General features: G+C 41.7%; 1 protein-coding gene across 2 annotated transcripts; it reads left to right on the top strand.

Moving 5' to 3' along the window:
- The first annotated feature begins 2,390 nt into the window (after nt 1-2,390).
- On the top strand, nt 2,391-26,032 carry zgc:110410 (uncharacterized protein LOC553618 homolog). Of its 2 annotated transcripts, XM_034175289.1 has the most exons (11): nt 2,391-2,482; nt 8,621-8,726; nt 11,439-11,598; nt 11,959-12,037; nt 16,895-16,948; nt 17,202-17,292; nt 17,386-17,423; nt 18,654-18,741; nt 21,019-21,108; nt 25,268-25,315; nt 25,740-26,032. In XM_034175289.1, exons 2-11 carry the CDS (start codon nt 8,622-8,624, stop codon nt 25,890-25,892), a joined length of 906 nt encoding a protein of 301 aa, XP_034031180.1. In that variant the 5' UTR covers nt 2,391-2,482; nt 8,621; the 3' UTR covers nt 25,893-26,032. The 2 variants fall into 2 exon arrangements, with proteins under 2 accessions (XP_034031180.1, XP_034031181.1); XM_034175290.1 differs by lacking the exon at nt 21,019-21,108.
- The last annotated feature ends 994 nt before the right edge of the window (nt 26,033-27,026 follow it).

Raw genomic sequence — 27,026 nt, 5'->3', positions numbered from 1 at the left:
TTTGCAAGTCTGCCGCTGACTGCTGCCGCGAACATGGAGAAGGGCACGGAACTTTTATATGGCCCTTTTGATTTTAAAATGCTTCCAGCCAACATAGTCAACAGAACTGAAGTTATTTGCAGCCACTGCAAAGCTGCATTTTCTTATTTCGAGTCGTAAATATCACCTAAATACAACACACACAGCTGATACCAGCAAATCATTCAACGAAACACACTGTGGCGCAAGGCTTCGGCAGACTATGTTAGATGCAGCGTGTGGGAGAACTATAAATAAACATAGGCAAGAGAAGCTTGCAAATGCAAAGGCACTGCGCTGCGGTGGTTTGAATCATATTTGTCTAATAGATTACAGTTTGTTCATGTAAATGGGGAATCTTCTTCACAGACTAAAGTTAATTATGGAGTTCCACAAGGTTCTGTGCTAGGACCAATTTTATTCACTTTATACATGCTTCCCTTGGGCAGTATTATTAGACGGTATTGCTTAAATTTTCATTGTTACGCAGATGATACCCAGCTTTATCTATCCATGAAGCCAGAGGATACACACCAATTAGCTAAACTGCAGGATTGTCTTACAGACATAAAGACATGGATGACCTCTAATTTCCTGCTTTTAAACTCAGATAAAACTGAAGTTATTGTACTTGGCCCCACAAATCTTAGAAGCATGGTGTCTAACCAGATCGTTACTCTGGATGGCATTTCCCTGATCTCTGGTAATACTGTGAGAAATCTTGGAGTTATTTTTGATCAGGATATGTCATTCAAAGCGCATATTAACTAATATGTAGGACTGCCTTTTTTCATTTACGCAATATCTCTAAAATCAGAAAGGTCTTGTCTCAGAGTGATGCTGAAAAACTAATTCATGCATTTATTTCCTCTAGGCTGGACTATTGTAATTCATTATTATCAGGTTGTCCTAAAAGTTCCCTAAAAGCCTTCAGTTGGTTCAGAATGCTGCAGCTAGAGTACTGACGGGGACTAGCAGGAGAGAGCATATCTCACCCGTGTTGGCCTCTCTTCATTGGCTTCCTGTTAATTCTAGAATAGAATTTAAAATTCTTCTTCTTACTTATAAGGTTTGAATAATCAGGTCCCATCTTATCTTAGGGACCTCGTAGTACCATATTACCCCATTAGAGCGCTTCGCTCTCAGACTGCGGGCTTACTTGTAGTTCCTAGGGTTTGTAAGAGTAGAATGGGAGGCAGAGCCTTCAGCTTTCAGGCTCCTCTCCTGTGGAACCAGCTCCCAATTCAGATCAGGGAGACAGATACCCTCTCTACTTTTAAGATTAGGCTTAAAACTTTCCTTTTCGCTAAGGCTTATAGTTAGGGCTGGATCGGGTGACCCTGGACCATCCCTTGGTTATGTTGCTTTAGACGTAGACTGTGGGGGGGGTTCCCATGATGCACTGTTTCTTTCTTTTTTGCTCCGTATGCATCACTCTGCATTTAATCATTAGTGATCGATCTCTGCCCCCCTTCTCGGCATGTCTTTTTCCTGGTTCTTTCCCTCAGCCCCAACCAGTCTCAGCAGAAGACTGCCCCTCCCTGAGCCTGGTTCTGCTGGAGGTTTCTTCCTGTTAAAAGGGAGTTTTTCCTTCCCACTGTGGCCAAGTGCTTGCTCATAGGGGGTCGTTTTGACCGTTGGGGTTTTTCATGGTTATTGTATGGCCTTGCCTTGCAATATGGAGCGCCTTGGGGCAACTGTTTGTTGTGATTTGGCGCTATATAAGAAAAAAGTTGATTGATTGATTGATTGAAATGCGACAGCAAAATGGATTGCTACAGACTGTAGGCCGTGGAAGACGTCGGGCTGAGAGACATTCTGAGAATCGCAACAAATGATGGCACATATGTGATTCCCTCACGATGCACCATAAAGGAAAGGACTGCACAAGCCACAACTTTACAACGTGCACCCGCTGTTGCTCTCACTGGGATCTACTGGACATCACTGGATAACCATAACTTATTTTTATTTAACTGCAACTGCATAACCAAAATGCTGTTTTTTGTGTTTTTAATGCAATTAATTGTGATTAATCATGGAAATCATGTGATTAATTATGATTAAAATTTTTAATTGTTGCCCAACTCTTGTTTTAATATATACAGATTTAAATGTTACATTCTTACAACATGCATCAGGCAAAAGAAGCATTATTATGAGAAATTAAAACATTAAATATTGTAGATCTTTTCCAAAATGCATAAGATACTCCAAGATATTCCAAGAGCCTGCCGATTGGAGTTGATAAAAGAAACTGTAAAGACTGTGAATAGCTCAGACAGAGAAGCAACCTAATGACATTTTATGAACTTACTATTTCACAGAACATCATGTTGAATGCTTCCTTCCTCCCTGGAGCTAAAGTCCCGTCTCTGTGGGAACCGACTGATAGCAGGTAGACTTTGCCCTGAAGGGGAACTGACGCTCCAGGAAGAGCAGATTCCCGGCCGTCACAGCAGAGGTAAGACACTTTGTCATGGATTAGAGCTGTAATTACATGATTGATGTGAACAGACCCAGCTCAAACAGCAATTGATCACATTTTGAAGACTTGAAAAACACGTGGAGTTCCTTTGAAGTGCTTCATTTATCTTCATCACAGGTGATGTTCCAGCCTTTTGTGCCATCTGAGCTGAAACAAAGTTCACTTCCTGCCATTTCAATATTTCAAAAGGTTTTCTACAATGTGTTGTCGCCATATTTAGCTTTTGGTTTGACATCTTCAGCTCAGGAAGCTGAAGAAAGGAACAAAAGTGATTCGGTTTTTGTGTTGTAGAGGCTTTTTTCTGCCTAGAGTTTTAGACAGTTTATGACTCATAGCTTGATTATTGATTTCTCCACAAATAGACTGTCCATTGTTTCCACAGTCTTGGTCAAAAATACATGATTCAAAATATCTTCAGAAATGAATTAAGATTTCTTTCCAAAGGGTGGTAATGAGATTTAGGACAGGACATGGTGTACAGCAGGTAACTCAGTGGGATGGAGAATTAAGCCTTTATTGTTATTGTAAATAAACGTTGTTGGCCGCATTTAATCCATCCTAATTATAGGTAGACACAGTCCAACCAATAGGAGCAGTGGACAGCCATGGTCTGGCACCTGGAGACCAACTCCAGATGGAGAGACACTACCTTAGTCAAGTGCAGAGAAAGGAGCAGACCCCAATGTGCATGTTTTTAATGGTGGAAGGAAAGCGGCATACCTAACTCAGCCACAAGGGGTGTGCAGGCAGTACATTGTGCCAGTACAGTGCCAGTCCCAAGCCCAGATACATGAGGAGGGTTGTGTCAGGAGGGGCATCTAATGCAAAACAAGCCAAAATAATTATGCAAAGTACAAATTAAATTTCCATACCGGATTGGTTGAGGCCCGGGTTAACAAAAGCTGCCACTGGTGCCATTGCCCAACATGGTGCCGGCGGAAATTGCACTACTGCTAGGGGAAGAAGAAGAATAGGAGGAGAGCATGTCTAGAGACAGCGGGAGAAGAGGATTACTAGAAGGGTGGAAGTGAGAGTATGAACTTTGAATCTTGGCAGTATAACTGGTAAAGGGAGAGAGCTGGCTGACATGATGGAGAAGAGAAAGATGGACATGGTGTGTGTGCAAAAGACCAAGTGGACGGGAAGTACGAGCAGGAGGTTCAAGTTGGTGTATCATGGTGTGGATGGCAAGAGAAATGGTGTTGGGGTCATTTTAAAGGAAGATTATGTTGAGTGTGCTGGAGGTTAAGCGAGTGTCTGACAGGGTGATGAGTGTGAAGTTGGAAACTGAAGAGGGGGACTTACTCCTTTTCGACTTTAATTAAGGCTTGTTCATGGGTTCATCGTTCTTGGGTTTTAACAGACATTTATTTTGGCCAACATGCCTTCACATGCCCCAATAATGCCGTCAGAACTAAGACAGAAAATATAAAACATAAATTAGCTCACAAAAATACGGAGGGTTACACAAAATAAAATAGAAATTCACATAAGCAGATGAATAAAGCAGTACCACAGAAACCAACAAAAATTTACCTCATTGGCCGCATTTACTCGAAAGGATAAAGGCGACTCACACAGCTTCTCTCAGCAGAAAACACCTCTTAACCTCATATGGCTCCTATGTGCACCAATTAACTGTATCCCCTGAACGTGTTTACATTCCAGAACAAAACATAAGCTCCCCTTCTTCTTGACGTATTTTTAACGAAAATAAATGAACTATATTACATGAATTACTTGAAATGATGACTTATTTATTCTTAAATATTTTAAATTAAATATATGCATTTCCTTTTAAATAGTATTAAAATAATGAATTAAATCTATGAAAGTTGCTTTGACAGCAGGTTGTGAGACAAAGGAGAAAGAAGATTTCTGGAGTGAGTTAGGTGAGGTGGTGGAGAGTGTGCCCAAGCATGAAAGAGTGGTGATAGGTGTTGTGGGCTTGCCCCGTTAGTATTTGTCTTTGCTTTTTGTCAGTGCGTTTTGTCCTCATCATCTGTCAGGTCTGTTTTGTGAGGTTCATTTTCAAGGTGTTCTCATCTGTGGTTGTCTTTTATTGTCAGTGTGGATTTTGTTTTAGTCTGCATTTCGGATTGTTTATCAGTCTTGGGTCAACTCACCGTTTTATGTTTTGATCTTCGATTATTTGTCTGTTTTGTTATTCTCCTTTCAGTGTTTCTATTATTTCATGTGCACCTGTTATTTTCTCCTTCCGTTTTTCTCCTGCACACCTGTGAGTCATTTATTAGCAATATGTTTTCATGCAGAGAAAGAGTACTACAGATGCAATGTTTGTTCTGAAAGTACTGATGGAGAAGCATAGAGAAGGGCAGTGGGAGTTACATGTGTTCCTGGCTTTAGAGAAAGCCAGAAACAGGTTGCCAAGAGAAGAGTTGTGGTATTGTATGAGGAAGTCTGGAGTGGCAGAGAAGTATGAGAGGGTAGTAAGGACATGCACAAGGATAGTGTAACAGCGGTGAGATGCACAGTAGAAATACAGATTCTTTCAAGGTGGAGGTGGGATTACACAAAGGATCAGCTCTGAGTTCTTTTTGTTCACAATGGTGATGGACAGGTTGACGGATGAGATCGGACAGGAGTCTCCATGGACAATGATGTTTGCAGATGACATTGTGATCTGTAGTGAGAGTAGAGTGCAGGTTGAGTCTAGCCTGGAAATGTAGAGATATGCTCTGAAGAGCAGGGGAATGAAAGTCAGTAGGAGCAAGACTGAGTACATGTGTGTGAATGAGAGAGAGCCTAGTGGAAAAGTGCAGTTACAAGGAGTAGAAATGGTGAAAGTAGATGAGTTTAAATACTTGGGGTCAACTGAACAAAGAAATGGACAGTATGGTAGAGAAGGGAAGAAGAAAGTGCAGTGCAGGCAGGGTGGAGTGGGTGGAGAAAGGTGGCAGGAGTGATTTGTGATCGAAGAATATCTGCAAGAGTGAAGGGGAAAGTTTACAAGAGACCAGCTATGTTGTACAGCTTAGAGACGGTGACACTAACAAAAAGACAGGAGGCAGAACTGGAGGTGGTAGAGCTGAAGATGTTTCTGTTCTGTTTGGGAGTAATAAGGATGGACAGGATTAGGAGTGAACATATCAGAGGGATAGCTCACATTTTGGAGACAAAGTCAGAGAGGCGAGATTGAGATGGTTTGGACATGTGCAGAGGAGGGACCCAGGGTATATAGGGAGAAGGATGCTGAGGATGGAACCACCAGGCAGGAGGAGAAGAGGGTGGCCAAATAGGAGGTTTATAGATATAGTGCTGAGGGAGGACATGCAGGTGGTTGGTGTGACAGAGGAAGTTACAGGGGAAAGGCTGAGATGGAAATGACTGATCTGCTTTGGCGCTCCTGACTTGAGCATCCAAAAGAAGAAGACCAAGAAGGAAAATGGCATGCCTGGAGGATACCCATGGAGACACAGGGTGAACATGCAAACTCCACACAGAAAGGAACTGAGTATGGGTGAAATCGAACCAGAGGAGTTCTTGGGGACAGGACTACTAATATTTAGACTTGAATTTGATTCCTGGGCATGCTACCTTTTGGTGTTTCTTGGACAAGACACTTCACCTTCATTGTCCGAGTCCACCCACCTGTAAATGGGTACTAGCCTTGGCTAGGGAAGTAACCTGCATCAGACAAGTGTCCCATCCAGGAAGAGTCATAGACTCTCATCTGCTCCATGTCACAGACTCCAGGGATAAGGACCAGTGTTGCCAACCGAACTGTCCCCCTTCAAAATTGGCCCACCCTGCCTTCACTGCACATGCCCCTTTTCAGAGCGTCAGTAGCATTTCACAGATTATCGCCTCATTTCTTTCAAGTTTTGAATGATTTAAGAGGTTTTAATTTGTCATCTGATGGTTAATAATCACATTATTCCCTTTGATCACTTTGGGTGTAGAGAGTCAGACTGAGAGAGTCAGTCTCAGATGCATGCGCACTGAAGGCACAGTGAAGGCAGGGTGGACCAATTTTTAGAGGGGACTGTTCAGTTTGTGACACTGGCACCAACGGGCCTCATGGTCTGTATAGGACTTGCTTACTCACTGCTGGCGAGTATAAACCAGCCTTTTTCTTTCCTTTGTAACCATTCTTTTATGTGTTTGGACTGTGCTTTATGCCATTGTCCTACTAAAAGACCCAAGACCTTCACCTCAGACATCATGCTCTGATATAGGATATCCAACACTTTGCTCTAAAATGCCTCAGTAATCTTCTCATTTCATCATTCCTTTGATACAGTGAAGCCTCCAGAGGCAGCCACACAGCACGATCAAACCGCCACCATGTTTTACTGTAGGTAGGGTGTTCTTTTCTTTTACGGGCTTCATTTTCTCGCCTATGAATAAACCGATGCACTGCATTCCCAAATAAATCTGCTGTAGTTTTATTGGTCTGTAGTATAATGTAGTTTTAGCACATTATACCAGAGGGACCGTCACGTATATATGAAAGTGTTTGCAAGAATATGACGTTTTTTGGGCCGTTTTTGATAAATAATGGTCCTCATCATCCGTGGAGCCCAACTTGTGTGGTGTTGTGGTACAGAAACCACCACTCCAGGTTTCTTGCTGTCAGGCTAAAACTCTTTAGATGATTTTGTTTTTTTTCAATAATCTGCAGCCTTCACTTATTTTTCTCACTAAATTTATTTCCTAGCAGCACATTCTGGAAGCATCTTAATGGTTTTATGAGTGTGAAACATCTTGACAGTGTTACACACTGTTGAAGGCGGGTTTTGAGTATCCTTGGTGATTGTGTCGTTGCCTTTGTAAATGCACTCAGACACCTTTCATGAACATCGTGAAGAAGAAACTCAACACACTCAGACCTTGTTTGCACAGTAAAGGCATCATATAGTTCCAGGTGTGACTTTGTACATCAAAGTGATACTAATAATCGTCTCCAGCAACACATTTTATGTTTCTATTTTTTCTTTCACATTTTGAAAGCATTTTTGTTGTTCAATATTTTTGGGTAATTTATATAATATTGTACAAAATTTGTTCTTTTACATTTTTTTTCCCGAAGATATTCTGAGTTGTGTACATGAAAATCAAGGGTGCCAATCATTTGGACCTGGATTGTATGAGACTGTGGTGTTGTGTACATGGCTACTTCAGCGGGATCTTTCTGTCCTTTGCTTATTAATTCACTTCAACATCATTTCAAATTGTCATTTTAAGTAAGTATGATGTAACTTTACTTTGGTGATTAATTCAAAAGTAGAAATAAGGCTTTAGTTGACTATCTAATCTGTGTGACAGCCAAATTTCCTCTGACATCAATTAATCACAAGCCATTTGGTCGCCACATGAGAATATTAAAAAAAAGGTTTAAGGTGATAATTGCGTAGGTAAAATATGTCCGACTATCTCTTGTAATTTCCCATATATTTGTAATCACGGAGCCATTTACAGAAATGTGTAGAACTTAAAAAAATTAATGAAAAGCTGCTACGTTTCAAATATCTTAGCTTAGTTGTGGATTAGTGGTTAGCACTGTTGGCTCATGGTGAAAAGGTCCTGGGTTTGAGTCCGGCCTGGTCTTTTCTGTGTGGCATGTTCTCCCTGTGTTTGTGTGCGTGCATTCCCTCCAGGTGCTCTGGCTTCCTAACACCTCCAAAAACATGCAGGTTAGGTGAACTGGTGACTCTAAATTGACTCTAAATTAAATGAAATCGTTTGCCCTGCAGTAGACTGGCGGCTTGTCCAGTGTGTACCCCGCCTCTCACCCACTGACCACTGGGATAGGATCCAGTCACTCCCTGTGACCATTCACTGGAATTAGTGGGTATAGAAAATGAATGAATGTATCTTTCATGAAATAGATGTTTGCGTATTTTAGATTTTAGTTTTTATTCACCTACCGATGAAAAGGGTATCAAAGTTCTGGTGCGGCTAAAACCTTGGTGCAGTCAGATGTTTTGTAATAAAAGCTTGCAGGTTCATGATCAATCGATCAAAGAAAACCTCTCCAAGCATTGATCGTCTATGATGAATTGAAAAGTGAGACGTGTGGTCGCTGTTTTCTGACTGGGTGGTTATTTAATGTTTAGTTTCTTTTGCCTCTGATCTGCTGGTCTTTGCTAGAATGGAGCAGAATAATGACAGCAGTCCTGGAGGTTTCGGACCTCATCCTCCGCCCTACAACCAGCAAGACTACGTTCAGACTCCTTATACTGGGATGAGCTATAAAGTAAGCATCCACCCCCACACACACACACCTGTCTAACGTTCCATCACGGTGTTTGTCCTCATTTCACATTCAGCTCTAAACTAATCTTCATTAGCGGCTGTATTGTCATTAGTTGTGATAAAACAGAAACAAAGATTTGAGACTTTCGTCATTAAACTGTGGAACTTCACAGTTAATGCGACACACCAGGCTCCTTTAAAAAAAATTTAAGTCTGGATCCAGATCCAGCTGATCAGCAGGACACAGTATTTTGTTTAAAATTTAATGTCATTTGAGTGAGAAATTGTTGAGTTTTGCAGACAGACATTTGTATCAGTGTGAATGCGAGACTCCGTCACTGTTTCCCCTCTGCCGAGGACATTACATCATGGAAATATAGACTGGAATGGACGTCACGTGACTAGCGGCGTGCCGCACGGCGGCCATTACTAAGGGTGGAGAGAGCACCTTGAGCCAGTTAAACAGAAACGAAATGAGAGGAAAAAAGGCAGCCAGTGCTTCACCATCAACTGCACCAACTACAAAAACAAATTCTCGAATACTAAAATGAACTGTACAAGAGCCTTAATGCAATTATGTAAAATAAATGTCTATTTTAAAGTCGTTATGTCACAATTTAATATCGATATACTGAGACTATAAATCAACGCCATAACTTTTTTTCATTAGGCTGTGTTCACATGCAGACAAATACAGAAACAAAAATGTTTAAATATATTTATGTCTATATACTTGCAGTGTTGTTTAATATGATACGTACATGGTGGTCAAGACGGCATTTAAATTTTAACAGTGTGGTTGGAGGGGATAGGGGTGGTACTTTTTACTCTGACTGAGGGTCAAAAGTCAGAAATTCTGAATGGCTTTATATCTACTTGTAATAAAATGTTAGTAAAAATCATATATTTGTTGTTGTCATTAAAAGACTCGCAATAATATTACAGTGGAAAACGCAGCAAGGTAAATGAGCACAAGGCATACTTCAGATTTATATTTTAATACATAAGGATTGTTTATCCAGGCATGTATGGGTTCATTAGAGCTTTTAATCAGCTTGAAATACAACTTACAAGGCTTCATTTATAAAAATCCATTGAGAATTATGATGACAGGAAAAAAACATCACAGTAAATGAACAGAATGGCATATTTTTCCCCAAATTTCCACACTTTACATAAAACATTTTTTTCTACCCAGACATTTATGAGTTCAATTAGAAAGAGCAATTAAAGGGCTTTAAAACAAGCCTACTTTTATTAAAATCTGTTAACAAATAGCAACAATAGAAAGAGAAAAGCAGCACAGTTTGTCATAATTTCCCCAATTTTCTGCATTTTACATAAAAGTTTTTTTTCACCCACACATGCATAGGTTCATTGGAAAGAGCTTTCAAATGGCTTTAAAACAAGCCTACATTTATTAAAATCCGTTAAGCAATGGCGATGCTAGTGCGAAAAAAAGCAGTCAGTTTATTATTGATGATCTGCACATCTCCACCCTTAGTAATGGCGCCTTCATGTCCTGAGCGACGCTAATAGATTGAGGCGTGCACGTCCATTCCAGTCTATATTTCCATGCGTTACATGCTTGTTTGTTTGGCTCTGGCTTTTGGTGGGTGGGGCTTGTTTTTATTGGCAGCCAAAGGAAGTTATCGCAACCAGATGAACGGATTTCAATGAAATTTGGTAAAAACATAGACCTTGTGTCAAAGAACAGGTGATCAATGGGCAGAGCTTGCCTTTGAGCTTTGCTGATCAAAGCATCAGAGCTGGAGTAATCATCCTGATTGCTGATCTAATGAGTGATCAAAAGTCAGCAATCACATAAACGGTCAGGATCCATCCCTTGATCCTTATGCCATTCATTCTGATTATAGGATAAAAGCAAAACACAACCTTTGTGGAGAGGTTCAGAGGTCAAAAATCAGCATTTCTTAATGAGTAATCAGGATCAAACATCAAAGTTCACCAAACAGGACATAAGGGCAGGATCAAAGATGGGTGTTGTCAGGATCACAGATATGCACTCAAACAAATGTCACCAGTGAAAGGTCTGCAATCAGAATCAAAGGTCAGTAGTTTGGATCAAAGGGAAGCAACAAGATCAAAGGTCAGCAATTAGAATCAATGGTCAGTAGTCTGTATCAAAAGAAAGCAATAGGATCAAAGGTCAGCAATTAGAATCAAAGGTAAGCAATATGATCAAAGGTCAGCCATTAGAACCAAATGTCAGCAGTATCAAAGTACAGGAGGCAGGATCAAAGGACAGCAATAGGAATAAATGTTGACAATCGGAATCAAAGGTCAGCAGTGTGGTTGAAGATGATCAGTCAAGATCAAAGGTTAGAAGTGAGGATCAAAGGCCAGGAGTGAAGGTCAAAGGTCGGCAGTCAGGACCTTTCACCCTTGGGCAACAAATAAAAGATAAAGACGTAACAAAAGTAACAGACGTAACAGACAAAAACACAGGGGACTGTTGGGTCTTAGCGGATGTATGAGTGTCCTTCTAGTTCTACATGTTATTTTGCAGCAACCTAAAATCAGATCAGACGTTGTTGCCACATTGCCACCAAATGCTGGTTCACACCAGATTTCACATGCAGACCTGGGCCGCTCCAGAACTGTAGCTCAAATGTTTCACCAGTACGCTGTCTTCACCAACAAATGGAGTGTTGTTGAAGCCTCATGTGGTGTGATGCTTGTGATGAACCAGGTGGGGAAGGGGAACATAACGGTGGTGTCGCCTCCCGGCTCCTACGATACCACAGCTTACCCACAGTACTACACGGCAGCACACGGCGAAGGTCCACCTGACTACTCCCAAGGCTCAGACGACGACAACAACTGCTTCAGCGACGCTGCAGTACGACGAGGTCAGGAGAAGAAGCAGGAAATGTCTTTTTGCCTACACGGTTACATCTGAATATAAAAACAAGCTCAGAATTACTCTCTTGTTTGTTTGAAATTGATTAGAAATTGAAAAATTGTTCTGTGATCACTGCTGCTCTCTGCCTCAGCGCTTCACCTCCTACACAATACAAAACATTTTTCATAAAAGGAGGAAAGCTCTTTAATATAAAAAAAGGTTTTTGAAACGTCCTGCAACACAAACAGCCCGACTGCATCTGTTTTCTTTTACTTCAGCACCCACATAACAACAGAAATGATTTTTTTTTTTTTTTTATCTATTTTCGCTGTTTTTTCTGTTTCTGTGCATCTGCCCCTCTGAACAGGTTTCATAAGAAAAGTCTACTTAACACTGATGATTCAGCTTTTGGTAACCGTTGGGATCATTTGTGCCTTTGTTTACTGGTGAGTGAATGTTGTACAAGAAAATTCCTTGTAAAAGAGAAATAAAATTTTTTATTATGAAGCGTATTCAAATCAAATCAAATCAAATCACTTTGATTTGGGACAGCCTTAGCCTTTGGGACAAGCTAAAAAAACATTAAAGTGAACCTCTTCGTGTCACAACTGAACAAAGTTGTCATTAGAGGATCATTCTTCTGCTTCGTTGGTAAACAATAGGAATGAGATCCTCAATGGCAATCAACTTCTTTGTCAAACCAGAAAAAGGCTAAGGTAAGTCACTCCTTCTGTAATAAGTCATTTTAAAAACATTTCTTTACATTAACTGACAGGCAGACGTGTACCTCTGTGAGGCTCCTCTCCATGCTGTCAGACACTTCTAATTGCATCTTTGCATATTTGTTAGCAACAAGAAGTGGTTTTTAGTTTGCCCCATAGGATTCCATTGTAAAGCTGTTTAGCACTTGACATTCTTGGCATTCTCACTCAAAACTGGATCCATACTGGATCCATTATCATTTTTGTCTCTAGTGAAATGTTGAGCTCAGAAATGTAAAAACAGTGGCTAGGCTGAAAATCCCACAGTTCCCCTTTAATATGACACGATTAGGTTTAGCATTAGGTCTGTGGTTTGGATTGGAGTTGCGTTTAAGGTTAGCATTACATTTGGGGTCAGAGCTGAGTTTCTGGAAAGGACTGGGCTGAGAATTGGAGGGTTAAAGTTGGGGCTAGGTTTTAGTTTAGGGTTTCATTTGGGGTTGGAGTCGGGTTTAGAGATAGGGTTTTTGGTAAGGGTTGGGCTTAAGGCTAGAGTTGGATTTACGGTCACAATTAGGATCAGGTTTAGCGTTAGGGTTTGGAGTTTGGGTTTGGATAGAGTTGAGTGTTTAGGATTAGAATTGGAGTTGGCTTTTGCGGAATGGTTAGTAGTGCTATGTTAAAAGTTCTCTGAATGATTTTTCGGCTACTAGATGTCATAAGGGTCAGTGGAGAATTAGTGCCCCAGTTAAAGTATCTCAGGTCTTGTTCACGGGTAGGAGTAAATTGGAGCATGAGATCGTTCAACAGATTGGGGCTGTGTGTGATATTTCTCAGATGTTGTATTGGACCATAGTAGTGAAGATGATGCTGAGCCTGAAGGCGAGGCTCTTGCTTTACACCCCTGTCCTCACGTATGATCATGAACTTTGGATAATGACTGAAAGAATAAGCTTATGGATACAAGCAATAGAACTGAGATTCCTCCACCAGGTACATACTAGGGGTTACACTCCAGGACGGGATGAGAACCTCAAATATCCCTGAGGGACTTGAAGTAGAGCCACTGCTTCTTTACATGGGAAGGAGCCAGCTCAGATGCTTAGCGCATCTAGTGAGGATTCCCCTTTGTCATCTCCATAGGGAGGTCTTCCAGGCATGTCCAACTGAGAGGAGGCCCTGGGGAAGACTCAGAACACGCTGGTGTTCAGTGCATCTGGAAAGTATTCACAGCGCTTCACTTATTCCAAAATGGAATAAATCAATTTTCCCTTAAAATTCTACACACACCACCCCATAATGATAATATGAAATGTTTTTTTTTTAATTTTTACAAATTTAGTAACAATAAAATGCTAAGAATTCACATGTACATAAGTATTCACACCCTTTGCTCAGTACTTTGATGCACCTTTGGCAGCAATTACAGCCTCAAGTCTTCTTGAATATGATGCCACAAGCTTGGTGCACCTATCTTTGGGCACCTTTGCCCATTCCTCTTTGTAGCACCTCTAAAGCTCCAACAGGCTGGATGGGGAACGTTGGTGCACAGCCATTTTCAGATCTCTCCAGAGATGTTCAATCAGATTCAGGTCTGGTCTCTGGCTGGGCCACTCGAAGACATTCACAGAGTTGTCCTGAAGCCACTCCTTTGATATCTTGGCTGCGTGGGTCATTGTCCTGCTGAAAGATGAACCATCACCCCAGTCTAAGGTCAAGAGCGCTCTGGAGCAGGTTTTCATCCAGGATTTCTTTGTACATTGTGGCATTCAACTTTCCCTCAATCCTGACTACTCTCTCAGTTCCTTCTGCAGAAAAACATCCCCACAGCATGATGCTGCCACCACCATACTTCACTGTAGGGATGGTGTCTGGTTTCCTTCAAACATGACACCTGGAATTCACACCAAAGAGCTCAATTTTTGTCTCATCATAGAATTTTGTTTCTCATGGTCCGAGAGTCCTTCAGGTGCCTTTTGGCACACTCCATGTGGGCTGTCATATGCCTTTTACTGAGGCGTGGCTTCTGTCTGGCCTTTCTACCATACAGGCCTGATTGGTGGATTGCTGCAGAGACGATTGTCCTTCTGGAAGATTCTCCTCTCTCCACAGAGGAATGCTGGAGCTCTGACAGAGTAACCATTGGGTTCTTGGTTACCTACCTGACTAAGGTCCTTCTCCAAGATCGCTCAGTTTAGACGGTTGGCCAGCTCTAGGAAGAGTCTTGGTGGATCTGAACTTCTTTCATTTACAGGTGGTGGAGGCCACTGTGCTCATTGGGACCTTCAAAGCAGCAAAAATGTTTCTGTGCCCTTCCACAGATTTGTGCCACGACACAATCCTGTCTCAAGGTCTACAGACAGGGACTTCATGCTTGGTTTGTGCTCTGACTGTCAACTGTGGGACCTTATACGAGGTCTGTTAGAAAAGTATCCGACCTTTTTATTTTTTTCAAAAACCTGATGGATTTGAATCATGTGTGCTTGCATGAGCCAACCTTGAACCTTCGTGCGCATGTGTGATTTTTTTCACGCCTGTCAGTTGCATCATTTGCTTGTAAGCAGCCTTTGTGTGAGGACGGGTGGAGTCTCGCGTCGTTTTTTCTTTGCAAAGAAATGGCGGAACGACTGGAGCAGCGCGACTGCATCAAATTTTGCCACAAACAGGGCGACAGCCAGGTGGAAACCATTCGGATTATTCAGATGGCTTTCGGTGACGATCCTCTGGCATCACACAGATTAAGGAGCGGTACAACCGGTTTAAAGATGTCCGCACAATGGTGGAGAGTGAGCCATACTCCAGTCGGCATCAACAGGATCATTTCCAAAGTGAACGCTGTGGTGATGTGGGACCGTCGTGTGATTATCCGAGAAATTGCGGAAGAGGTGGACATCAGCACTTTTTCGACACATTCCACTGTGACAGAAGATTTTGCCATGAAAAGAGTAGCGGCGAAATTCATCTGCATGAAGCTGATGGCGCAGCAAAAGCACCTCCGTGATGAAGCCTCACAGGACATGCCCTGACATGTCCAGCTTGTCCACAATTTCTCGGATAGTCACACGACTGAAAAGCCACTGAAAGCCGTCTGAATCTTCCGAATGGTTGACGAGGTGGGCATGTCACAACATGTCCTGTGAGGCTTCATCACTGAGGCGCTTTTGCTGCGCCATCAGCTTCGTGCCGATGAATTTCGCCGCCGCTCTTTTCATGGCAAAATCTTCTGTCACAGTGGAATGTGGCAAAAAAGTGCTGATGTCCACCTCTTCCGCAATTTCTCGGATAGTCACACGACGGTCCCATATCATCACAGCGTTCACTTTGGAAATGATCCGGTCGTTTCAGCGTGTTGATGCCGATCGGAGCGTGGCTCACTCTCCACCGTTGTGCGGACGTCTTTAAACCGTTGTACCGCTCCTTAATCTGTGTAATGCCCAGAGGATCGTCACCGAAAGCCATCTGAATAATCCGAATGGTTTCCACCTGGCTGTCGCCCAGTTCGTGGCAAAATTTGATGCAGTCGCGCTGCTCCAGTCGTTCCGCCATTTCCTTGCAAAGAAAAAACGACGAGAGACTCCACCCATCCTCACACAAAGGCTGCTTACAAGCAAATGACGCAATCGACAGGCGTGAAAAAACTCACACATGCGCACGAAGGTTCAAGTTTGGCTCATGCAAGTACACGTGATTCAAATCCATCAGGTTTTTGAAAAAAATAAAAAGGTCGGATACTTTTCTAACAGACCTCGTATGTAGACAACTGTGTCTTTCCAGATCATGTCCAATCAAATTAATTTACCCTAGGTAGACTCCAATTATGCTGTAGAAACATCTCAAGGATAATCAGTGGACACAGGAAGCACCGGAGCCCAATTTTGAGCTTCATGGCAAAGGCTGTGAATACGTATGTATCTGTGATTTCGTAGGGTTTTTTAAAAAATGAATTTGCAAAAATCTCAAAAAATGTATGGGGTATTGTGTGTGGAATGTTAAGGGGAAAAATGATTTTCACCCATTTTGGAATAAGGCTGGAACATAAAAAATGTGGGAAAAGTGCAGCACTGTGAATACTTTCTTGATGCACTGTAGTATAAACTCAATAGTTGGATTATTACTGTCATGTAAAGTGTTGTGTGCAATGTGAGATATTTTAATGAATTTTTGTGTGTCGAGATATATCGTTGACTTTTCTATTTTACATTTTTTCAGCAACTAAATTTCTCCTCCTAATTTAAAGGGGGGGCTGGGCGGGTGGGTGGATGGATGGGGCGAACATACGTTGCAGTTGCCGTAAGAACGTTAATGCGAATCAAACACAAGCGGCACCGATCAGCTCATAAAACACGTGAGGTGAGACACGAGTGCCACATAATATTTTTTGTCTCGCAGTAGTTTAAAAGCTTTATACGTCGTATATAATGGATGCGGTCAAACACCACTGCAGTAATTTCATTTCATAGTAAATTGTCTTCTGCTCCCTCGTGCACAATGCTGTCCATTAATATTTAATAAAATCATTCTGCTGCTTGTGTCAAACAAATGGCACCTCTGTTAAACACCCCCCCCCCCCCCCCTCTTTTTAAAAAAAAAATCTAATTTCAGGAACACGCTGAAGCAGTGGACGAGGACAACCTATTGGTTCTCCACCGCCATGATGTAAGCCATCACATTTTCGTGTGTCTGCTTTGGCCCCGGCTGCAAATCTCCCGACCTAAATGAAAATGTTGAAACCTGCAAGACGTAAATCTGAATCTCCCCATGAATCCAGATCCCAGAAGCTGTCAGAGTGGCTCTGCATAAATAATGCGCTCAGCAGATTCCCATATTGAACTCTGCACTTTTTTCCCCTCTTTATCGCCTGTTTATTTGCCATTTATTTACGATAGACTCTATATTGCGTGTGAAATAGGGTGGTGGTGCTGGTGCTCATCGTGGCCTTGTCGTGCTGTGACAGCCTCCGTCGTCAAGTCCCCCTCAATTTCATTGCCTTGAGCTTGTTTGTGAGTATCCAGGCATCAAATTAAACCCACATCACACCTGCTTGCACTGGATTTTATTTTCTCATGTATTTACTTTCTGTTTGTTTCTCCCAGACGATTGCGGAAGGCCTGATGCTTGGATCTGTGACCGTGTGAGTGTTTGTTTCCCGTCATGAATCCCCACCTGTCGCTGACTGATTTCCACATTAATAACCCAGTCCGATCCATATCTGATAGTTTGTTCGGTGACAGTAATGAAGCCTTCAAACATAATAAGACATTATCGCTGACGGATTAACAAATTAGAAAGCATTTGGAAACATATTTTCCAGGTTTCATCAGAAGATAAATCATCACAAATGGTTGAAAAGCTGCTTTTTTTGTCTCTCTTTCCTCTCTCTCTCTGGCGGCGCCTGTTTAAACACGAGTTAGCGTTTCCATCTGTGAGACTTTTTCCCATTTTGGCAGCTTGTTGTGCTGATGGGAAAGGCACGACTTGAAACTTCACCATCAATATTTCAGTCAAATTATCATATTTATAGGATCGTGCCATAACTGAGGCTTTCACCGACAGGAAGTGGACATGGGCTCTACATTATGCAACGCATGTCCAACAGGGACCAGGCTGCCGCTCGCGCCGAAACACACAACACAGACGATTAAACGAAACAAATACAGCAAAATAATGTTTCTCTATTATTGGATGCACCCAGTCGATGGTAGACTGGCTCCAGTTGTCAACATCAAAGGCGTGTTTTTATATCTGCATGAACCACGTTTCATGAAACTTGTCTCCAAGCTTCAGTCTAATCTGCAGGCTGTTAAATTTGGTGGTAGATGTCGGGGAAAATGTGCAATCTGAGAAGTTGCGAACTGCGAGATGACATCCAATTTCCATGCAAATTGGTGAAACGTTTGGGTCAGTCGCTCAGCAGCATGATTGAACATATTTTTGGGAAGTGGATTTTTGTTAAACATGATGAACAGTCATTCCAGCAGTATCTAAAGTTCAGGGGATCCTTGGGTACCACTGCAACAACTTTGGGTCAAATGAATGATTACTTATGGAGGTGAGGATGAAGAGGATCACTTTCATTGTGAGGGAACTTAAGCGATGTTTTGGCCATATGGGGCGTTTCTCTGGGTGTGATCCGGCAGTGTCAGTGTCATAGACCTCAGCGGGTGTAGAAGGTCATCTCACCTGGCTGTGCTAGACAGAGGCGGCGATGGACCAGTTGTCTGTCCTGGTTGCTGCAAACATCGAATCAGAGCTGAGATGCTTTTAAGAGCATCGCGTTGCGCCGTGGTGGAGGAATGCACTTCGGTGAGTGTCTTTCTAGTTCTTGCAGCATGCATTATTCATGTAATGCTTCTGTCTGCAGGTACTTTGATGCCGAGGCTGTCCTGTGGGCGGTGGGGGCGACGGCGCTCGTGTCCTTCGCCATGAGCCTGTTTGCCATGCAGTCAAAGGTACCGTCACACTCGAAGCACCACTTGCACAGCAGCCAAAAGCAAAGTTTCATAAATTGCAGTGACCTTGCTTTTGCAGTCACCGGTAATTATCCAGGTACTGAGTTGTACCTGCTGTGCGATCAAAAGGAAACCTGCAGGTTATGATTTCTGCAGCAGTCGGCACTGAATGGTTTGTGCGCCCGGACATACCTGTGATTAAGTGAGATGTGGCTGTTTGTGTGGTAGAAGTGGCAGAACCGAACATCTGTCCTGTGCTGCTGCTGGCTGACATCCCACAGAACTGCAACTACGACATCATCAAGTGCCAAGAAATAAAAAACAATGCTCTGATAATAGAAGGGCACTCATTATAATCATCAGATACAATTTGGATCATTGGAAATGGAATTCTTTTTTTTTTTTTTTTTTTTTTTTTTTTTGAAGTACCACTTTGGTTTGTGGCTTTATATTTTATAGAATATATCTGACACTGTGTTAACAGACACTGTTCACATTACCATTTGAAGTGTGCAGAATGTAATTATTTGTCTCTATGTGACACTGATCTGATCTTTTGTGCTTTCTTTATGTGCAATCATACTGCAAGTTCTTATCTGATCTTATGTAAGATGTGAACTTTTCTGAACAAAATTTATAGTTCAGGCTAGTTGTGGTCAATTAAGCCAGTAATTTTCCCTTTTAGCATTATTCTACTACTGTGGTATGCAGTTTATGTAATAACATCGGTAAGGGGATGTTACTGATGTTATTACATATGAAATAACAATATGACAATATGTTATGACAATGATATAAAGGAACCTGATATGAACAGAAGAACATCATCTGCATATAGCATTAACTTGTGGCTGGAGTCTTTATAAAACACTCCACACCAACAGTTTAAGATGTGAACTTTTCTAAACAAAATTTATAGTTCAGGCTAGTTCTGGTCAATTAAGCTAGTAATTTTCCCTTTTAGCATTATTCTACTACTGTGGTATGCAATTTAGGCGTTTTTTTCCTGTGTCAATGCCTGTTATTAACTAAAAACAAACAAACAAAAAACAGGGGGTGGGGTGAGTCCTTCAGAAGATTTGTGTCACCAAGTTGGTTTGAGTTTTCTATCCCTGGCTGTTCAGTTGACATATAACTATGTTGTATTGGCAAGGACATCACAAAAAGATATGTCTCACAATACATCATAATATGATGCATATTGTGATACATTGCCAGACTACATCATTTACTGCGAATTTAAAAACATAGCCAGGAATATAACATTTTGTGTACCACCTGGGTAGTCTAATATTTATGTCACATTATATTTGTAACTTGAAACAGTAAAACTATTTCACTCAGAATGTCTATTTCAAATTATTAGAAAGGTATTTACAATACCATAAACCCACAGAAATAATTGTTCTGAACGACTGAGGTCCTGCAGACAGAAAATATTTGAAATGATATATGTAATAACATCAGTAAGGGGGACCTTACTGATGTTATTACATATGAAATAAGAATATGACAAATGTTATGACAATGACATAAAGGAACCTGATATGAACAGAAGAACATAATCTGCATATAGCATTAACTTGTGGCTGGAGTCTTTATAAAACACTCCACACCAACAGTTTAATCTGAAAATTGTGGTTCAGTGTGAGCTTTGCATCTTATTATTTTGACTCATCCCATTGTTAATTGAGAGAACTGGAATTCACATTTCAAAAATTTGAATTTTTGTCTGTCCATTTTGTTCCATGAAAATTTATCCTAAAAAAAGTTTAAATATACTTTAACAGATTATGCATTTACTGCTTCCAATGCTTTTTATTTTATGTGATGCAGACATTTCTCTTCACTAACGTTTCAAACAAGGCAGCAGATGTTTGCTGATACAGCCGGCACATGCGCTGGGTTTACCTGGGAAATACTGTTGAAATGTCAGACTGGTTACACATTCAGCTCATTTTTAACGACACACAATCTGTAATTTTTTTGTTTCCCCAGACAGGGATGTGAGGGTAAAAGGTCACCGCCTCTCCTCTGCAAAGAGCGTGGGTTGCACCGTGCAGATTAATTATGCAGCATCATTATTGTCTTGTTCCTTGTAGACATGCGCTGAAATGCGGTACGTCTTCATCATTTAGTAATCTGCAGCAGCTCACAGCACAGCTGCAATGCAGAGGACATGAGGTGTCCTCGTTTTTACAGCAAAGACGAGTGTAAATGAGAAATGTACTGTTTGACAGGCTCATCACATTCCCTCTCTCTTCTCTCTGACACCAGTGGGACTTCACCGCCGCTAACGGGTGCATGTGGGTGCTCGCCTGGTCCTTCTTGTCCTTCGGCTTGCTCTGCACTATCCTGCGGTCGCAGGTAAATGACAGAGCTGCTGTTTGCAAAGAAAATGTTTTGAAGGGAGCAGCTCTTATTGTCAGGGCGTCCCAGCAATGACCTGAACAGAAAGCAAAGAAGACACTGTGTACTGGAGCATTGCTCCACAAGTCTCTGTCATTTTCTCTAGAAACATGCAACTCGGCCCAACACTTAATCTCATGAAATATACTAAATCCAGCAACACACAGTTGCAGCTAGAGGGCAATCATGAAGTGCATACGTCCACAAATGCATGCACATCCAAACTTCGTCAAGACGTCAAAACGTCAAAACTTTTCTACTTTTTTTTTACTAATAGCCCAATTTCATAGCCTTAAGAGTGTGCATATCATGAATGCCTGGGCTTGTTGGATTTGTGAGAATCTACTGGTACCTTGTTTCCCATGTAACAATAAGAAATATACTCAAAACCTGGATTAACTACTATTATTCTGAACACTACTGTATGCTTTGGTTTTTAAATTACCGGATCAAGTATCTGAATCATTACTCAGAATTACCAGCTTATAACAACATTTAAATAAAAATTTGTGCCACAGCTTTTCAGTGGGTGGATGGATGAAATTTAGAACAGTGAAAATGAGATGTTTAAGTAATGCAAATCAGTATTAAAGGGGTCCTATTGTGTAAAATATTTTAATACTTACATATTTGGGGGGGGGGGGGGGGGGTCATGTTGAACACAATTCTTTGATTGTGCATGTTAAATATTTTTCTGCTGTAAACAGAATATGGGCCTGAAACACCTTATTTTAGGCTTGTGTTACATATGTCACAGAGGTTCATATATGAACCCCATGTGTGACACACCCACACACAGTCTGTGGGAGAGGAGCAGACAGACAGTAAATTATACAATGACAGTTGGTGGGGTGGCGGTCCTAACGTTAGCTAGCAAACACTAAATTATGCAAACATTAGCTTTAGCTATTTACGATCAAAGGTTAGACACTAGCTAATGTTTGCATTAGCTAGTGTCATTAGCTAGCATTACGTCACTCCCTGTATGTCAAAGTATATGTGTGACAATTTTGTCTCAGTTTTGCAGCACAAAAGTGTCTCTCCCCTCAACTACTACTACTACTACTACTACTACTACTACTAAAGTACTCAATAGCTTATGTCTCTCCTTGTATGTCAAAGTATACGTGTGACAATTGTGGCTCAGGTTTACAGCACAAAAGTGGCTCTCCCCTCAGCTACTACTACTACCACTACTACTACTAAAATAGTCAATAGCTAATGTCACTCCCTGTATGCCAAAGTATATGTGTGACTATTTTGACTGAATTTTGCAGCACAAAAGTGTCACTCCCCTCAACTCATACTACTGCTACTACTACTGAAGTACTCCATAGCTTATGTCACTCCCTGTATGTCAAAGTATAAGTGTGACAATTGTGGCTCAAGTTTGCAGGACAAAAGTGGCTCTCCCCTCAACTCGTACTACTGCTACGACTACTACTACTACTACTACTACTAAAATAGTCAATACCTAATGTCACTCCCTGTATGCCAAAGTATATGTGTGACGATTTTGACTCGATTTTTCAGCACAAAAGTGTCACTCCCCTCAACTCGTACTACTGCTACGACTATTGAAGTACTCAATAGCTTATGTCACTCCCTGTATGTCAAAGTATAAGTGTGACAATTGTGGCTCACGTTTGCAGCACAAAAGTGGCTCTCCCTTCAACTCGTACTACTGCTACGACTACTACTACTACTACTACGAAAATAGTCAATACCTAATGTCACTCCCTATATGTCAAAGTATATGTGTGACGATTGTGACTCGATTTTTCAGCACAAAAGTGTCACTCCCCTCAACTCGTACTACTGCTACGACTACTGAAGTACTCAATAGCTTATGTCACTCCCTGTATGTCAAAGTATAAGTGTGACAATTGTGGCTCAAGTTTGCAGCACAAAAGTGGCTCTCCCTTCAATTTGTACTACTGCTACGACTACTACTACTACGAAAATAGTCAATACCTAATGTCACTCCCTGTATGTCAAAGTATATGTGTGACAATTTTGACTCAGTTTTTCAGCACAAAAGTGTCACTCCCCTCAACTCGTACTACTGCTACGACTACTACTACTACTACTACTACTACTAAAGTACTCAATACCTTATATGTGTGCTCAGTATAAGTTTGGCTCACTTCTGAGGTGCCGTTTTGACAGAAGAGGGACACACACACACAAACATACCGTTTGGCTCATAGTACGAGGTTTATTAGAAAACTAACCGGCAGTTTTATAAAAAAAAAAAACCTATATGGATTTGAATCACGTGCGATTACACCAGACATGCTTGAACCCTCGTGCGCATGCGTGAGTTTTTTCACGCGTGTCGGTGACATCATCCACCTGTGGGCAGGCTTTGAGTGAGCACTGGTTCAGCCCTCTCGGCTGAAATCCTTTGTCTGAGACACTGCTGGAGACGGCGCGCGTTGCTTTATCAAAATTTTTTCAGGACCTCTGAAGGATATCCGAGTGGACACTATTCGAGAAACTCTGCTGGTTTTCGGTGAAAAGTTTAACGGCTGATGAGAGGTTGTGGAGTTTCTTTCGCTTTAAGGACAGCTCACAAAGCGGATCGGCGCGGCGCGGTTGGAGGTGGTGTTCGTCTGGCTGTTTCGAGCTGAAAACTTCCTAATTTCAGGCTCTATTCACCCAGGACGTCGTCAGAGAACAGAGAAGTTTCAGAAGAAGTCAGCATGAGGCGTTTATGCAGACATTCCACTGTTAAAGGAGATTTTGTAATGAAAGAACGTGCGGGCAAATTCGCCGAGTCGGTTCCGTGACGACGACGCAAATCCGTCTGCGCCGCGACAGGAAAAACACCTCCGTGTTGAAAACCATTTGTAAAATTCAGGCGGCTTTTGATGGCTTTCAACAAGTGAGTATCTGAGAAATTGTTTAACAGCTGGGCATGTTCCAACTTGTCCGTTAAGGTTTCCAATGGAGGTGTTTTTCCTGTCGCGACCCCCCGCGGTCGGGTCCGGCCCGACATGCGAATCTGCCCGCACGTTCTTTCATTACAAAATCTCCTGTAACAGTGGAATGTCCGCATAAACTCCTCATGCCGACCTCTTCTGAAACTTCTCTGTTCTCTGATGATGACCTGGGTGAACAGAGCCTGAAATGTGGAAGTTTTCAGCTTGAAACTGCAAGACGACGCTGCCTCAGAGTGCAGATCGCCGTCAGGCACCGTGGGCCGTCCTTAAAGCGACACTTAGACACCAAAATCTCTCATCAGCCGTTAAAGTTTTTACCAAAAACCACCTGAATTTATTGAATGGTGTCCACTCAGTTGTGCCTTACAGTTTTTGAAAAAATTTTGATCAAACAAAGCAGCAGTCTCTGAGCCATTCCTAAACAATGACAAAAAACGACAAGAGGGTGGGCCACTCCTCACTCAAAGACTGCCCACAGGCGAATGACGTAACCGACAGGCGTGAAAAAACTCTTGCATGCCCACGAGGGTTCAAGCATGTCTGATGTAATCACACGTGATTCAAATCCATATGGTTTTTGAAAAAATATACTCAACTCAACTTTATTGTGGGCAGTCTAAGGCACACCTGTGCACTAATCATGGTGTCTAATCAGCATCTTGATATGGCACACCTGTGAGGTGGGATGGATTATCTCAGCAAAGGAGAAGTGCTCACTATCACAGATTTAGACTGGTTTGTGAACAATATTTGAGGGAAATGGTGATATTGTGTATGTGGAAAAAGTTTTAGATCTTTGAGTTCATCTCATACAAAATGGGAGCAAAACCAAAAGTGTTGCGTTTATATTTTTGTTGAGTAATAAGGTCGGATACTTTTCTAATAGACCTCGTATATGATATTTACAATTACAGATTAAAAAAAGGTGTATAAACATTTGTCGCCCCCAAACTTTGGGGTGCTCAAGTCTTGCAAGTAACCCCGGCCTCTTGTAGCCATGGACACAGGCTGTATTTTTTTAGGATGCATCACTTCAGTGTTTATGTGGAGTATTTTTAGCTGCAAATTTTAATACGTGTGTTCAGACACACCATGTTGGTTTATTGCAAATGTGTCTAATATGACCCCTTCAAGTACACGCTGTGATTTGGTGTTCCTGATTGTGTCCACAGTTCCTCCACATTGTGTACGCCTGCCTGGGAACGCTGGTGTTCTCCCTTGTAAGTGCACTCAGACCTTCCTGAAGGCATCACTTTCTGCATCGGGGACAGGGTGAAAACATTAAAAGTGACCTTCTGTGATGAAAGGACTCATCAGGAAATATGTTTTAATGTCAAGTGATCCTGTGCAGGTTTGATCTGCCGTCTCCAGTGTCTGTCACAGCGTTTAGTGTGCAGAGCGTCTGATGTCCTTCTGCCCTTTAATTTCAAATATACACCACTTAAACAGCAGCGGGCTTCATTTTCTCTGTCACCTCTGTAGGTGCTTCCGGCATTAACGGCACCGTGTTGTGACCCACCGTGCTAGCTGCACATCACGTTATTTTCGGCCTCAGGACGTGCACTTTTATTTCTAGGTGCGGATGCACGCTCGCTGCTCTACACTGCTGAAGGTTCTGGTGTTTGTTTGTCCTCCGCTCTGCAGTACCTGGTGTTTGATACCCAGCTCATCCTAGGCGGGAAACACAGGAAGTACTCTGTGTCTCCTGAGGAGTACGTGTTTGCGGCCCTCAACCTCTACTTGGACATCGTCACCCTGTTCCTGCTCCTGCTGCAGCTGATCGGTCTCTGCCGCTGACACACTCCACAGCGTGACCCTGAAGACACACAAACACCACCACTTTGCTCTCCATGTAGACTTGACAAAAATATAAATGCCAACAATCTGAGACTATCAAAGAAGTATCTTGGATTATGCTTATTCATACTAAAACTCTTCAGATTTAGATCCTTATTCATGATTTGGAAAAAAATAAGCACAATCTTAGTTGATTCAGTAGCTAAACCCATTGAAGGGAAACAACCCACAAGTTGTTGCCCATCCACTACTCAAAACTGTATGGATTAATTAGAACTAATATATTACGAGAGCATTTTATTATTATTGAAGTTCAGTTGTGATATTAATCACAACTGAACAAGACATGAACGAGCAAAGCTCTTCAGCAGCTCACCATGTCACTGAGGTCCTTCAGACTTTTTTTGAGTAATGCTTCCGGGGAGCATTAGCATGACCTAAAACCTTTCGGCTTCTGGAGGTGCCCCCCCCAGACTCACCGCCTTTTTAAGCATTTCTCTTTTTTGCCTTTCAGCTTCTGGGGGGGCTCCACCTCCCAGAACCCTCTTAAACCCCTGCCACTTTAAGCATTTTTTAAACTTTAATTTTTAATTAAAGTTTTCAGCTAGTTGACAGAAGAGCTGTACAATATGGCCAAATTATTGTATCTCAATATTTTCATATCAATATGATACACGATATGACTATGATTTCAAAGTGCAGCAACAGTGAAAATTAAACATTTTTAAACAAAACAGTAATAATACCACACTCATTTTGCACTCGTCATAAGGTTAGGATACTGTGCCCTCCAAAAGTATTGGAACACTTGGTTTATGCTATTTCAAATACAAGACATACAAAAAAAATTATAAAGAATAAAAATTTAGGCAGCAAAATTAAGAGGTTATTTAATCAACATCTGCCTGCTCATTTAAAAATCACTGGAGACACACACATATATAAGACAACCCGAATTAAAGGAGAAATGCTGCTTTTAACAACCTGGACCTCATTTCTGGCATAAAATATGGTCATTTACTCACCAATATAACTTTGCTATCATTATTAGTCCATGGTTCAAACGTTCAAACAGTTCAAATCTGAGGCAATTTTTTTTTCTTCCACTAAGGTGGATTGGAACTTTTTGTGGTA

Source organism: Thalassophryne amazonica, chromosome 7 (genome assembly GCF_902500255.1).
Source record: "Thalassophryne amazonica chromosome 7, fThaAma1.1, whole genome shotgun sequence".
NCBI classification, from domain to species: Eukaryota; Metazoa; Chordata; class Actinopteri; order Batrachoidiformes; family Batrachoididae; genus Thalassophryne; species Thalassophryne amazonica.
This window is presented reverse-complemented; position numbering and strand designations above follow the sequence as displayed.